The sequence below is a fragment of the Pseudochaenichthys georgianus genome, unplaced genomic scaffold (genome assembly GCF_902827115.2).
Source record: "Pseudochaenichthys georgianus unplaced genomic scaffold, fPseGeo1.2 scaffold_409_arrow_ctg1, whole genome shotgun sequence".
In the NCBI taxonomy this organism is placed as follows: Eukaryota; Metazoa; Chordata; class Actinopteri; order Perciformes; family Channichthyidae; genus Pseudochaenichthys; species Pseudochaenichthys georgianus.
In genome coordinates, this window is record NW_027262974.1 from 71,180 (window position 1) to 87,859 (window position 16,680).

The window sequence follows — 16,680 nt, forward strand, 5'->3', positions numbered from 1 at the left end:
ACACACAGAGACCAATCAAGGGCTTTGATTTATGGTCTGTATGACAGTGGCCATGTCGGCAGGCCACATCATGTGGACAGCCAGTCACCCTGTGTGAGGCAGGCCACTTAACAGGCCAGAAGGAGGCGAGATCAGAGCAAGGAAGCGAGGGATCATTGTCCACAAGTTAATCGATCGCAGATGGCGTCATGGTCACGGACGAATAAAAAAAAAAATTAGGAAAAAAAACCTAAATGGGTCGCGAAATATACTTGGGCGACCGTTAATATATCTGGGCGGCCCTGTGGGAAACCCTGCATAAAACAGCTGACTAATGGGAATATACTCCAACTCTGTCTCCTCCCAGATTAAGGAGCTCACGGGGAACATCAGGAGCCAGTTCCCCTCCTCCTCCAGCCTGTCGTCCATCCCCACCAACTCTGACTCCGACACGTCCTGCAGCGCTCCGTCAGGCGAGAGGCAGGCGGCGGCGGCGGCCATGCGCGAACACAGCAAGGCCATCAAAACACTGCTGCAGTGGGTCCAGAAGCGAACACGCAAGTGAGTGTGGCCTTCCATTTAAAAAAAAGAAATGTGTGAAATAAATCTTTGAAGTGTAGAAGAAATATAACAATATTTACAAAATGGTGCAAGAATGAGTCTTAAACATGGAGATAAGTTAAGATTTTCAACACTCAAAGTCATTGATTTTTTTGAACATGTTTTTGGTTAGATGCCTTAAATAAGGTCTGTGGTTAACACAAGCTTTAGAGATGTTTACGTTTTGACCTGTGACATAACATAATTCTCTGGTGAATGTAGCTTCTACACTACAGTATGTTATAAAAGCGGTGGTTGCTAACAAGTGACTAAATGAGACTACTGAATGTCATCATGCCGAACATTAGCCTCCTTTAGCTTAGCAGTGGTGGTGCGCATCCAAGTGGCCGTGATGTAGTTATTTTATAGTCTAACGTTAGCTTTTTACTCCTAGCGTTAGCCTTTACGTTTCAACAATTATAAAAGTGATGATGATCTGTGAAGATTATCCAGGCCCGCCCCTCCCTACGCAGATCGCGCAGACTGCGTGGGGCCTCATCTTGCGGAGGGAGCCTCATCTGATGCGCCAATACCGCGCACTTCAGCTTATGAGCAAATGCTGCGCAATTAAGCGCACCACAGTTTCGCCGCTGCAAGGCTCCGGCGCAGTTCACGCGCGTGCTCCACTAGCACCCCCCCATCCATTGTTATACAATGTATAACAATGGATTTCAAGTAGGATGGGCATCAATGATTGACTTGCACCATTAGTGTGTTATTTCATTGTCTCTCTCATAGTTAGTTTTGTTGTCTCTCTGGACTGACCCTGTCCTCTGAATGTGTGTGTTTTGTCTCAGGTACGGTGTGGCTGTGCATGACTTTGGGAAGAGCTGGACAAGTGGTCTGGCCTTCCTGGCTGTCATTAAGTCCATTGACCCCAGCCTGGTGGACATGAGGAAGGCCCATCTGAGGACCACCAAGGAGAATCTGGAGGACAGCTTCAGGATAGCCCACTACAGCCTGGGTATCCACCGCCTTCTGGAACCTGAGGGTAACAAAGAAAAACCTAACCCTGCATGAAAATAATGTTCAATGCACAAAAGTGTAGGTTTTCTCACGCCAGGGTAACCTGTTCAACAATGCTGTAGGCTAGACCTCTTCAACAGGTTTCTCACAATAACATAATTAGCCTAAAGCGGAAACAGACAACTTTTCACCCTCTCACGAGCGTTTCCAAATGTGCTATTGTTGGAAAAGCTGTCTCAAAGAGAACTAGATCATTCTCAGTTTTTCTCAGAGCTTAGCAAAAACCAGCAACTCAGGACAGACTGCATAATGTTTCCCACATTTAGTTCCTAGGTAACTGGGGATAGCTACAAAAAAACATAAGCACAACGGTTGACGCTCTTACATTTTACACAAAGATTGTACCTAGTGGAAGCAAGGCTTATAGGGAACCAATCGTATACTGATGGTGTCAATATGCCATAGCCATTATATTTCTCAATCAATGTTTTATCATAAGATCAGTCTAGCCCTGTAAGTCATGACTAGGAGGGAACCTCATTTACATGGGAGTCTATTTTTGAAATGCCAACGTGGTAATGTTCTTTGTCTGCCCATGCCCAGATTTGACTATCAATGTACCAGATGAACAATCCATCATGACATATGTGTCTCAGTTCCTGAAGCACTTCCCTGGCATAGAGGAGGTAGGAATCCCTTTTTCTTTTTTAATAATATGTCTGACAAAACATTAGCGTCTCAATGAGAGCACAGATACATTCTGCCAACTTGTTTGTTTCCATCTCAGCCGGAGGAACGCTGCCAGCCGATTGAACGAAGCGTCTCCATGGGCCGACTCAACTTCCGTGACAGTGACACCAACCTCATAAGGAATAGTGCGTACCGAAGCAGAGTGAAGGAGAGGTCCTACATGTTCCAGAAGGTCTCTGCCCAAGCCCCACCCAAAATCTTAATTTCCTCTGTGTCAGAGGACAGGAGCGCCATGTCACCCCCCTTCAGACCGCCTACAGCTCGCTCGTGGTCGGTTGAAGACATCTTAGCAGATTCCCCCCACAAGGAAGACATCTCAAGCAGTGTGGTTGAAGATCCCAATGAATCCACCAGTGAGGTCAACACAACTTGTAACTCCCCACAACCGCCTTACAGTCACTCTCCCACAGGCTCATCGGTGCCCGAGTCCATAAACACAGAGTCAGTTATTGGCGACTCTGCAATCGGCTCGCCAGACTCCTGGATGGAGAGCGAGTTCGGGGTGATGCCAGAGAAGTTTTGTGAAAGCCAAAGCGAGAGTTCTTTGTGTGACAGTGGAACGGCCTGGGATGTGTACCGTGCCACCCCTGTGGAGATCACTAATCTAGATGAAGGATTTGTCCCTTCCATGGAGGATAGAGCATCTGATGAGCAGTCGAATACTGAGTCCTACATCGATGAAGGGATTTACTCACTGAGCTCGTTGGAGAGCACCAATGAGAGAATACATGGGCATTCTGAGAAAAAGCAGGATGAAGTTGTCAAAGTGAAAGAGGCAAACCTTGAGAATAACAACCAGGAAATGGTACTAGAACAGGAACCTGATCAAAGCATGGATGATATTACGAAAGAAGTAGACTCTATGGACATGGATACAAGTGAGAGCAGAGAGCAAGAACCTTCTTGTGGACTGTGTGAGGCAGAAGAACGGATTCATTCTGGTGTTGAACATCTCCTAGAAACTGAGCAATCGAATCAGTCACAACTCAAGCAAACCCTTGTTGAAGAGAGCGCTCATGGAGACCCGGAATACTTAGAGAAAGCTGTGGACGTTAATGGGAATGCCAATGACCATGAAGAACAAATCAAGGATGCAACTGCAAGTCAGAATGAGAGAAATAACTCTGAGGAGATTGAAGGGGAAACTGAATGTCAGAAAAAAGATAGTCCAGAGGAGACAAGAGGAGAGCCAACCGAGGAGGCTGTTGTTTATAAGGAAAGGGGTGTAGGAAAACAAGAAGAAAGTGAAGGAGTTCTAGGAGACTACCCAGGTCCTCAAGAAAGCTTAAGCTCAGAGACTTTAGCAAACACACATCCATCCAACACAGATGGAGTTTCAAAAACAAGTCTTGAGCCAAGCAGAGGCAGAGATTGTGTTGGGGAAGACGAGGAACATCAAGCAGAGGGAACTGACGGAGAGGTCAACAGCCCTGAACATCCTCCTGAATTGGATTGTGATTTCAATGACAATGTTGACAAAGACTCTGTTGAAAGTCCTTCCTGTCTGGTATCAGAACATGTTGAACCAACAGAATTAGAACAAAAAAGGGTCATAGAAAGTTTGGATGAACATGACATCAGCGGATCATCAAGTTCAGTCATATGTGACACAACAGCCACAACACAGCAAAACACTTTAGATACGGGTAGTGTTTCCACAAACATGGACCTATTTTATACAGACTTTGATAGAAATTCCCACGCAGAGGATTTAATCGGTGACTCTATCGAACCCATGGATCTGTTCTACCCAGACAAAGAGGAGCCCATGTTTACAGAGCTGCCGGACGTTGAAATGCAGAGTTGGCCTTCTGTGTTGAGTGTATCTGCTCTCCAGCCAGCCCCAGCTTCAGAGACGGATCTTGACCAGCTACTGGACCTGCTGGGTGAAGACTACAGGGAGAGAATGGATTCCATACTAGAGGATGATGAGGTAAAGTCAGTCGTACAATCAGACTATTCCAGTCTCAAATGAGCTTGCACTTTTAAACAATTAAGTATCAAGTATTTCAGTTTATTTTCAGTGGAGTTTTTGTCCATTTCCATGTTTTAATGGTTGGCAATGTTGGTAGGTCACTCGACAGATATACGGATATTCTTGGTCCTCAGAAAAAAAAGTGTTGGACCACCATCAAGTTGACATGTTTTGTTTTAATTGAATCTCTCAACAACTGTTGGTTGATTGCCATTCATTTGGTACAAAATGATGTTCCCTTGTGGGTGAATTAAAATCACTTTGTCAGTCCCCTACTCAGCATTTGCATTTTTAGATAGATGTTTCCCTTAGCCATTCTATCTGATAGGGAGGATACACTTATTAAAGATGAACACATTACTTACATTTATTTAAAGTATTGAAATAACCCTTTCGCACCACCTGAAGGACTGTGTGTAACAATTACATAAACTCTCTTAAAACGTATATGGAATAAGAAGTGCTATCATTTTTGTAATGTTTTCTATTCAACATTATTTTTCATTCGAGGGTTGAAGCGTCTCAACCTTTACTAGTATTTGGCAGCACAGTTCAAAGGATACTGCTTTTTGGAAGGAAATTGTTTCCAAACATTTTATGAAAATTGTATAAAAAGAACATTTGCAAAATACTGAAAAAGCATATTCCGAGATCTTAAAGCTAATGAGGACCTATTCAAAAAGCTTATGTTACAATAACATCTTAAACTTCAAATGGATAGGATTAACATTGACATAAAAGAGAGTAGACTTCCTGTTAGCTTTGCTGTTTCTTTTCCAGTGTAAAAAAGCGCTCCCTTATAAAAACACAAGCCCCAGTCTGCCTGTATGTGTGTCTAATGGTCAACTGCTCAAACAGGAACATGAAGCAATGTGAACATTCTCACCTCCACAATATCTCACACATGACCAGATGACCTGCTGAAAGCTTGAGGCCAGTCACTGATGTTCCCATGCTAACGCTCATAGCTTTGGACAGCTTGTCCTTGAAAGCATTTTGGGTGATACAAACAGTTGTCTACATGAACATTCACAACAACAGTGTGAAGAGAGAGAAGTTGAAATCTCTCCTACTTGCATGCCTCACAAATCATGACCATGGGGGTTGTCTGGGTTTAGAGGATCGGAAATTCAGACGTTTACAGTACTGAGGCCTAAATGGTTTAGTAATGCAATGTTAGTACTATGCATTTGCTATTGTTGGAGCTTTATTCACAGTAGGTCTACTACTTAGTTCTTACAGTGATGCAAGAGGAAATATTAAGGGGCCATCAGAAGCACAGGAGTTCATCATCTGGGCCCAGGAGTTCATCATCTGGGCCCAGGAGTTCAAAACTTGTAATCCCTATCTGGTCGGATCAGATTTGGATTTTGGGGAGTTCAAAACCAAAAAACAGGATTAGGATCACTTTGATATCCGATCAGATCAGGAAATCCAATCCAAGCTTTAATCTGGATCAAATCTTCAAAACGGGTAGTTCAAACCGACAACACAGGATTGGGATCAATTTGATCCCAAAAACTGGATTATCCTGATCCCACCAGAGGGGTGGATTTCCAGTGGATTACCAGAGCAAAATGTACTGTACAATTTATTTTAAAATATGTTTCAATTTAAATTAGATGGCAAAGTTTGTTAACTGAAATAATACACAATTATTTGCCTTCATGGGAAATACATTGTATTTTTTCCATTTTTGCTCACGTTTGTAGTGGCCTATTTTGTTTTCAACCAAATGTCGATGACATAAATGTTTATGCTCATAAAAATATCACAGCAAAGATTGTCAATCACAAATGTAATTTAGATTAAAGTAAAAATATCTTCAACAAAAAAAAAGGCCATCCTCTGTCATCACCTTTCAAATAAAAAAATATAATTAGACATTATAGATGTCTCTGCAATGTGGTCTCTTGTCTTCCTTGTAGTATTTTTCATATCCACTAGATGGCGCTCGGTAGGATTAAAGCACTGATATTCAGGATCTAGTCATCTTGAAAAGTCGTAATCTGGATCAGGGTGATCCTATCCTGAATTGCTTTGAACTCCAGGGACAACATTTGGCCGACTTGATCTGACTTGATCTGACCTGGATCACAAAAAATGGGATTTCAAAATCTGATCGGATCTGATTGAGATTAAAAGTTTTGAACTCCTGGCTGGGCCCTGGGCAGCATGAATGTGATCATGTCAATCTCTAGAGTGGTGCAGTGATCACGTATTTGTGGTGGCTACACTAGAAGCTAGCATCACAAGGGCTCCCTCGACAAAAAGCAATAGGATTGTGTCATTGGATTTCTAAATGTTGCAGAAAGAAAGATCTCTGACAAACATACGTTTGGACCATAGACTGAATATATAAATGGACGTAGGGTCCGTGACGTCACCCATAGGATTCTGCAGAGTTGCAGAGAAGCCCTTAGTAGGCGGAGTCGGCCACTAACGGCTCGACAGTGACGTCAGAGTTCAACTCCCGCCTGTTCCCGCCTGCTCCAAATAAGGGCAAAGAGGCGGGACCTGCTGCCACCGAGCTGGAAGTTCCAGAGCTAGCTGAAGCTACCAAGCTAATCTAACATGCTCCCCATCTGCACACTGCTGTCGCATTTTACGTTTCTAAGGTAAGCAGACATGAAACTATTCAGCAAAACTATAAATAATAATCTAAGTTATTGAGTTTTTAGCATAATACTTCAGAATCTTAAAACCCCTTAATGTTTGTATGCAATTGTGCTAAATTCAACTCTGGAATCAAGCAAATATTAATATGTTTGCATGACATTAGTTATTTGTATTTTGATATCACTTAACTATAAGTTTAATACATTTAAGTCAAGCTAAGGTACATGTGATGGTAGCTAGTTAGTGCTCTTACCTGTGAGGCCTCCTCCAAACAGCATAATAACCAGACTGTATCATTAAAACTAAGTACCAGTTCTAGATCCTTGACTTTAGACAAAGAATTCAAAAGACAACATGTATTTAAAGACCAATCTTTATTTGAATGTGCCTCTTAACCTGAGATATTAGTTATACAGTAATAGTATTGACAATCTAAAAAAACTGAGCAGCTCAACAGTCAACTTTATATTTCTTATTGTCTAAAGCATTTATTATTTTCATTTCCCCCCTCTCATATTCAGTGTGGACGGATTGAGACAGCGTGGTGTCCAGAGGGCTGCAGAGACTTCAGGGAGAAACCTCCGTGTGATGGACGTCCCGTCTGTTGGTTTGGAGAGGACTGAGGGTCTTTCCTCAGAGAGGAGGACCAGGCCTCATGGAGGAGCCCATGCTGGGCAAAGCTGATACCAACTGCACAGGCCTAGTCTGTCACTGTATTTGACTAAATGTGTTTACTTATACATTTAATAGGTTTACACCTTCTGTCCATATGTGCTTTTTATTTAAAACATTTGATTAACTTTTGGTTCACTTTTAAATAAATTGTATTTGTATTTGCACTCCTTTCGTCCATTATTCTTACTGAAAATGTTAGATTACACATTCACATCTGACTGAAGATTGGCCCCATTTATTTGTGACGTTGCAAACTCTGCGGTACAAGGCACAAGTGATGTGAAGCTCATAAAGTGAGGCAAATAGAAATAATCAGCTGATGGAGTGTAGATGTGGAAATATGTGAATTCGATCAGCTGACTGTTTTTACAATAAAAGTAGTTTCTTAGTGGACTGGTCCTAAAATCTCATAACATCAGCTTTTAATGTTCCTCTTGGATGTTCTTCTTGACCCTCGGAGAAGGAGAAAATGTCGTGTCTTTCAGGCATGTCCTTTCCTAACAAAAATTACAGGAAACATAAAACATATTATTACAGAACAAGTGTGTTATTTATGAAAGCGGTGTGTTTGTGTGTTTAGGGGCTGTAGATATAATTATTTTGTAATTGTAATGTTTTTTTTTTATTTCAACAGTGAGCTATAAAGACAATCAGATTATGAATGAACAGTATGAAGTTCATCAACATTTAAATTAGGGCTGTCAAACGATTACAATTTTTAATCAGATTAATCACAGTTTAAAAATTAATGAATCATGATTAACCACCATTCGAACTATGTCCAAAATATGCCATTTATTTATGTATATTGTTGGGAATGGAAAGATAAATGAAAGAAGGCGGATATATCCATTTAACATACAGTATCTATGTTTATTATAACATTTTTCTGCGTGTCAAAATGAAAGACAACCCACACACCTATCAATCATGTGGGGTCTTAATTCATTACGTGTTGATTTCTATCAACGGGGGAGTACTTCAGGAAAGTCGACAGAGGGGGGGGGGGCTAGTGGAGTACTTCAGGAAAGTCGACAGGGGGGGGGGGCTAGTGGAGTACTTCAGGAAAGTCGACAGGGGGGGGGGGCTAGTGGAGTACTTCGGGACCACAGAGTGTGAACGTTGTGATCAGCTGTTTTAGCGCAGTTCTCCAGTGAAGGGGGGGGGGGGTCTCCCTCCGCAGCCGGTTGGCGTAGTTTTGGCACAGTTCCGTTGTTCAGACCGACGTTAACAGCAGCCCTGTCTGTGCACACGGAGACCGACTCTGTCGTCCGGTGATCTAACCGCCTTCTGGAAAAGCTTCACAAGTACGTCGGTACGCAAATGCGCTTTGTGACACAAGTGACGGTACGCATTTCAGATTACGCACATAACCTGCGTACCAGTTATGTGCACCCCTGTACCAGACCCATAGTATTACTATTATATGGCTCTGCCCTGTACTACAGCAAGAGTATTCTCCGTCGGGACTTCCTGCAACAACACCACGCCGTTATCAAAGATGTTCTATTGAGAAGACGATCACTACGTGACAAAAGTTTTCAAAACCGTGGCTACTGAAATCAATCTTACTAACTGCTGTCTGTGCAATTTACTCCGCGCGAGTTGGCAGACTTTATTTTGCTTACTTTAAAATCATTTTTCATGGTGGGGCTACGCCATTTCTTGGTATGGGTGTAGCCTACCCCAGCCATACCCTGGCGCTGCCACTGGTGGCACGTATGGGGCGGGCCATTCTGCACATGCGTTAAATGCGTTAAATATTTTAACGCAATTAATTCAAAAAATTAATTACCGCCGTTAACGCAATAATTTTGACAGCACTAATTTAAATATATGTTATTATCAAAATAATATTGAACTGTTACAAAACGTAGTGCAACTGTAGAAGCTTGCTCTGTTGTCTCACTGAAAGAATAACTTTTACCATGTTTTTACCACGACAATATTGAGAGGATGCACCGACACCTGTAGGTACCAGATGTGTTCGGGGTGTCACTACCCGATCCGTCACCCTGCCCGATCGGTTCTGCGCATGTGCGAGAGGGTCCGCCATGTTGGACAACTCCGGACGGCAACACCAGATGGACACTTGACACAGTGGCTTTTAGCAAAGCTGAAAAATAAAACGAGAGAGAGATGAGTTATTGTTATTACAACGTGACTTCACTATTATTTAACAACTCTTTTTATTGGGTTCTTTTATTTGGGGTTAAGTACATTGTCAGAATAAGTGAGGAATGAATTTAACTTCTGTTAGACAGCCATATGCCATACATTTTTGCATACATTCACAGTAAATATGTATTCAGTATGATAGCTGTCTAACAGAAGTTAAATCTATTTCTCACTTATTCTGACAATGTACTTAACCCCAAATAAAAGAACCCAATAAAAAGAGTTGTTAAATAATAGTGAAGTCACGTTGTATTAACAATAACTCATCTCTCTCGGTTTTTCTTTTTGAGCTTTGCTAAAAGCCACTGTGTCAAGTGTCCATCTTGGGTTGCCGTCCGGACTTCCGGACCATCTCGCACATGCGCAGAACCGATCGGGTAGGGTGACGGATCGGGTAGTGACACGGGGTACCAGATGTGTATCTGGTACCCTGTATTTCCGTCGCACCCGTCATCCGTCATATACGTCATATACTCACCTCCCTCATATCCGTCATATACTCACCTCCCTCTGCTGCCTTATTTCAGGTATCTAACCTAAAACAAAGTAGAGTTTGAAACAAGGGCAGTGGAAATATTAAAATGCAGTCATTTCGATTGGACATTTTCAACTGAAGGTGGCCCTACTATAGGCTCATAGTGGCCAAAATGGAAAGGGTTTATCATGTACTGAGTGAAAAGATGCAATCTGCGGAATAAAATAATTTCATGAACCTCAACACCTGAAGATGGTGCTAGAGAAATGGTCCCCTAAAGTATTAGGGATCATAATCTGGGGATCATGAATATCCACATAAGAAGTCATCAGCACTCTGAAATGAAGTCATCAGCACTCTGAAATGAAGCAAAATGAAATTGTTGAAAGGTCTTCCCCTTCTGTAAGCTGAAAGATTCCTCTCTCTGTATTTCTCTCGTATTAGGAGACCAACCAGGAGGCTGAGAAAGAATCTGAATCCCAGGAAGCCTGTTCGTTGCCCGGGGAGCCAATGGGAGGACGGAGGGGTGCTGATGTTCCAGCAGGCGGCAGAGATTTCAGTGAGGCTGAGCAGCAGAGCTCGGGCTCGGCCAGGGAAAACACAGAGCCTGTGAGGTAGGCCTTCTATTCTTAGTCTGCTCCCTGGAACACTGAGAAACACTGAGAACCACACACTCCCGGGGGGGGGGGCACTGTTCTGACCTACTCTCTCTCACTTTACTCAGATATTGCCTTAAATGTACTGAAGTGATCTATGAGGGTTGAGAGACATAAAGAAGTGGATCATGGTTACAGATATTATTGTGGTGGAATTAATGAATGGAAGAGAGCTCTATTATCTTCAGCAGTGAAATTCAAGTTACAATTCTTAAGGCAAGGCAAGGCAAGTTTGTTTATATAGCACTTTTCAACACAATTCAAAGTGCTTTACAAAAAATGAAAGACATTAAGAAAATTTAACTTAAGACTTTAATAAATATTTATGGTCAGCAGCATATATTTTTAGGAAAAGCTGTTCAATGTATTCTGCAATCGCTTATATTTACACAAGTTTTCATCATCACTGAAACGTATGTGTACCTAAACACACGGGATTCAGAAAATAATCATGTATGCATGATGACGCAGGCATTTTAATTATACGAAAACAACATTTTAGCTTATCTAAAGTATTTGTTTTTGTTTTATAACCATTCATATGATTCATGAGATAATAAAAAATCTTATATACGTTTTTCTTACATTTCAGGTTCAGTAACAATGCTCAAATGTGCTTAAAATAAAACTTTTTGAACAAGCAATGTGAAAGATATTTACACATACAGGCCTATGCCAACACACATCATGTGTTGATACACATACATTATATGCATACTGAACATGCACAGTCATTCATTTAACTTCTCCTTACTTTGGTTTCTGCCACATATTTGTTGTAATAACTTTTAAAACAGGCAGTCAGTGTTCCAATTAAAATTAGATAAGACATTATTAAACATCTTGACTTTTAAACTTGGTGACAATTATAATTCAAGAGCTACTTTGATCTTTGTATGAAGATCTGGTTAAATTAAGAAATGTCAAAGTACCCCGGTGTAGCAGCGATCGTTCATCAAAAAAGGCCACTCATGGAGGTTAGCAGTCAGAGTTCCCAGCGCGTGTTGTGGTGAAGGATGAGGTCCACCATGACGTAATTTGTAATGCTTTATTTATTTGTCCAAGGTTAAAATGTTCTTTTACGACTCACATATCTAAAATCTTGTTTAAAACATAACGATCACGCACAAACACAAACAATCACGGTCAACACGGTTGAAAAACGTGTGGCTTCCTCTCTAACCTCTCATCCCAGCTGATCACCCGTGCCCACATACACTGAACAAAAATATAAATGCAACACTTTTGTTTTTGCTCCCATTTTTCATGAGATGAACTCAAAGATCTAAAACATTTTCTATAAACACAAAATAACCATATCTCTCAAATATTGTTCACAAATCTGAAAAAATGTGTGATAGTGAGCACTTCTCCTTTGCCGAGATAATCCGTCCCACCTCACAGGTGTGGCATATCAAGATGCTGATTAGACAGCATGATTATTGCACAGGTGTGCCTTAGGCTGGCCACAATAAAAGGCCACTCTGAAAATGTTCAGTTTTATCACACAGCACAATGCCACAGATGTCGCAAGTTTTGAGGGAGCGTGCAATTGGCATGCTGACAGCAGGAATGTCCACCAGACATGTTGCCCGTGAATTGAATGTTCATTTCTCTACCATAAGCCGTCTCCAAAGGCGAACACAGGTGCATTTTATTGATGGCATTGTGAAATGCACAGAGATACCGTGACGAGATCCTGAGGCCCATTGTTGTGCCATTCATCCACGACCATCACCTCATGTTGCAGCATGATAATGCACGGCCCCTTGTTGCAAGGATCTGTACACAATTCCTGGAGGCTGAAAACATGAGGCAAATGGTGGTCACACCAGATACTGACTGGTTTTCGGACCCCCCCAATAAAGCAAAACTGCACGTTTCAGAGTGGCTTTTTATTGTGGCCAGCCTAAGGCACACCTGTGCAATAATCATGCTGTCTAATCAGCATCTTGATATGCCACACCTGTGAGGTGGGATGGATTATCTCGGCAAAGGAGAAGTGCTCACTATCACACATTTTTTCAGATTAGTGAACAATATTTGAGAGAAATGGTTATTTTGTGTTTATAGAAAATGTTTTAGATCTTTGAGTTCATCTCATGAAAAATGGGAGCAAAAACAAAAGTGTTGCATTTATATTTTTGTTCAGTGTAGGTTAATTACCTCCCGTGCTCCCAGGTGCGCAGATTGGATGATGATGCGTTCACACACACATAGACAAACCCCGTGCACAACCCAAAGCAAATTGGCTCCAACACCCGGTGTCTGGGAATATCAAAGGAGTATCAAATGGAATCTAACATGTGTGCTTAACACAGTTTAACACTGCATGCAGCAAACATCACACAGACACTGAGACTTCCCTCGGCACGTGGTGGAGACCCAAACAGAGCTAAAAGGTGACTGAATATTGGACTAGTATTCATCAGGGGTCAGACACACACACCAAATGAATGCTAATGTTGCGCTATGTCTGTTTGGTGTGTCAACAGACAATAGCTCGCCAACATGTTAGCCATATGAACTTTATAAAGCCTCAATATTTCAAACAAGTGTGCTTGTCGCGGAGGTTTTTGGACAACGAGCAAGTAGCTTTTTTAGTCTTGTTTTTTTTTATTTGGGAAAGTTCCACATATCTGTTAATAATGTCTGCTCTGACTGTATTTCCTGGGCCTCTTTCTTGTTGAAACCTAAATGGATTTTGTCTTCTCAGGAGTGACAGTAGGAGCTCCATCAGACAGGATGAAAGCCAGATCCCTCTAATCCTCCATCACAGAAAGGGGCCCCGCTTCACTGAGGCCAAGGTGGGTTCCCTCCATATGGACGTATTACTGTTCTTTATGATTCTGTGTACTTAGAGACTTGTAATCTTTCCCCACTCAGGACAAAGAGACAGCCAGGACTGCAGCGCCCGGAGCAGTGGATAACAGGGACTCTAGTTTGTGGTAAGAACTTTGTCCTCCATGCTTTAGTTATTATTACTACTTAAAGTGATCACTGCTACAGATGTTGACCAGTCGCAAGGTGTTGTAATCTAGTGTTTGACTAGTTCATTGGCCCTCCCTTTTTTCCTCGATAGAGAAGATAACTGAGCATTTTTGTACTAGCTTTTTTTTAAGTTCTCGCATTTAGAAACGTAGTCAATATCAAAGTCCCTTTCATACTTGTACTCCCTCCCGTGTAAAATCGTACTCGGCTGTGCTCTCACTGGAGGTGATAATCGGAGCTGTTAGCTAACTAGTTAGCTAGTGTCCAGCATTCCAAATGTTTATCGCGTTTGGTGGCTCAGGCCGCAAGCACAGTGGAGCAGGTGCTGCTGGCTGTGGGGGATCAGGTCGGTCACATAACATCTCCTATGCTTCCCGCATGAACAAAGCGGTCGTGGTCTTTTTGAAAGACCAGAAATATGTGACGGAACTTATTGAGAGCGGATTAATGCTAAACAAGGAATATATTCAAGTTTCACCGCTGGCGACACCGTCCACGCGGATCACTGTGTCTGGCGTTCCTCCGTTCATCCCGAATGAGGCGCTGGAACGGGAGCTGAAGCGTTTCGGTAAGTTTGCCAGTAATCTCCGCACTGTTGCTCTGGGGTGTAAAGATGAAAAGCTAAAACATGTCCAATCTCTGCGGAGACAGGTGTTCATGTTTCTGAATTGTCCCACTCAGACACTGGATGTGTCCTTCCGGGTGAGGCACGAAGAGGGTTTTTATATGCTTTATGCATATACATAAATGTAATTTCCTCAAACATGAGGAAACTATCTGAACCAAACATACACAGGTTAACTACCTCTTAACAGTCATTCCCCATAATTAATAAACACAAAATAAATAAGAAATTGCATGGTTCATTTGACGGAAGAGAGCAGGAAATGTTTGGTGTGTGTGTGTGTGTGTGTGTGTGTGTGTGTGTGTGTGTGTGTGTGTGTGTGTGTGTGTGTGTGTGTGTGTGTGTGTGTGTGTGTGTGTGTGTGTGTGTGTGTGTGTGTGTGTGTGTGTGTGTGTGTGTGTGTGTGTGTGTGTGTGTGTGTGTGTGTGTGTGTGTGTGTCGGCTGTCAGTGGCGGAGTCAGTCACTCTGTGACCCGCTCCGTCACAGGTGTAGTCTTTGTTTTGTAAGTGTGTAAAAGAGGATGTTTTTAAATGGGTAATATGTTTCAAATGATATTTATTTTGGTAGTCATGAAAATCTGTTTTTTTTTTTTTTTTTTTATTGTAATGTATTAGGGTTTGTCCAACTGTTTTGCAGGGTGTGTGTATAGTTAAAACAAATGTAAATAAAATGTGTTTTAAAATCAAATCATCTTCTTCTTCACAATCGGTATACTGTTGACCTTATTTGGACCTTTGTTTTGTGTGTGTGTGTGTGTGTGTGTGTGTGTGTGTGTGTGTGTGTGTGTGTGTGTGTGTGTGTGTGTGTGTGTGTGTGTGTGTGTGTGTGTGTGTGTGTGTGTGTGTGTGTGTGTGTGTGTGTGTGTGTGTGTGTGTGTGTGTGTGTAGGTGCGGTGAGAACTCTCAGCTGTATGTGCTGCTGCTGCTGCTCTGGCTGCTGCTCTACTGTTTCTTGCTGCTGCCTCAGATGGACCTGAAGACCCTGCCCAGCCTGCTACTGAACCTGGACCACTGAAAACACACACACACACACACACACACACACACACACACACACACTTCCCTGTTCATTGCTCTGACTGTACTCCAGATCAAGTGAAGGCGTTTATGTATTTCAAACTACTAAAGCTTTTTTAGATTTTTGCTTCTGAGCTTCGATGTGGCTTTATTTAATCTGTATGACGATGTGTTGGGGCCACTGCAAAGAAATAAGGATATTGGACTTTTAAGAATCAATTATAAAATAAGTGGTATACTTTTAAGAAAAAAAGAGTAATATTATTACAAATTGGTTGTATTTTGATAAAGAAAAGGCAGTATTTTCAAAGTCAGTGCTATGAAACTCACCTTCAACTCTAAGGGAAAGTCTTCATATTAAAAGGGATACATCATAACTTCCTATAAAGAAGTTGTATTTTCATAATATTTCTACAAAATAACAACGTTATCTGTGAAGTTTTTTCCTATGATGTTTTTTCATTTGTTCTCCAAAAATGTACAATTAACTCATAGAATTATGGCTTAATTTATGTAACCATTTTTTCTCAAAATGTATAAATATTCTAGTCGTGGCCCTGACGTTCTGTTTTAAAGACACTATAGAACGTTTATTGCGGACATTGAAAGACATTATGACTGTACAGCACACTTTTTGTACATAAATATATTCTATGGATTTATTAACGCACAGTTGCCTAAATATCTTAATAGCCATTTAAGAAGACTTTGGAAGTTACTTAACTTTTATCAGATAATAAAACTGGACATAGTGAAGCTGAAGCCGGAAAATAAAATCAAGCATGTGGATGAAACAGCTGGGCTTTCTGAGCGTATGTATCTGTTTTATGTAAAGATGAATGAAGGGGGATTATGATCTGTTGCACTTTTTAACACAAACTGCCAAAGATAGTGCGCATTCAGAAAGTACACAACTCACCATAGGAATGGAAGTCTTGTTGATAACACACAGAGGGTCTTCATTTACTCTTGTACTAAAGTGTTGCCCAGCTCTATATTGCATAACAGTTGAGGCAATATAAGTATTTGTAATATTTTATGAGAAATAAATGTTTTATGTGATGGAACGATGCTTGTCGCAGCCTGTCGATAGAAAGAGAATGCTTTACAATGAAATATCTTTCTATATGTTATTTTTGAATATTGTCTGTAATGAAGCACTATGACAAAGTGG

At 41.5% G+C, this 16,680-nt stretch overlaps 1 protein-coding gene across 1 annotated transcript in view; it reads left to right on the plus strand.

Moving 5' to 3' along the window:
- The window catches only part of clmna (calmin a), a 56,113-nt gene extending 39,433 nt beyond the window's left edge, over nucleotides 1-16,680 (plus strand). The window contains exons 6-13 of the mRNA XM_034078305.2: nucleotides 347-540; nucleotides 1,377-1,570; nucleotides 2,149-2,231; nucleotides 2,333-4,228; nucleotides 10,662-10,831; nucleotides 13,590-13,680; nucleotides 13,760-13,821; nucleotides 15,378-16,680. Of these exons, the coding sequence (XP_033934196.1) occupies nucleotides 347-540; nucleotides 1,377-1,570; nucleotides 2,149-2,231; nucleotides 2,333-4,228; nucleotides 10,662-10,831; nucleotides 13,590-13,680; nucleotides 13,760-13,821; nucleotides 15,378-15,504 (2,817 nt within the window). The 3' untranslated portion in view covers nucleotides 15,505-16,680. The remainder of the gene's footprint in view (nucleotides 1-346; nucleotides 541-1,376; nucleotides 1,571-2,148; nucleotides 2,232-2,332; nucleotides 4,229-10,661; nucleotides 10,832-13,589; nucleotides 13,681-13,759; nucleotides 13,822-15,377) is intronic.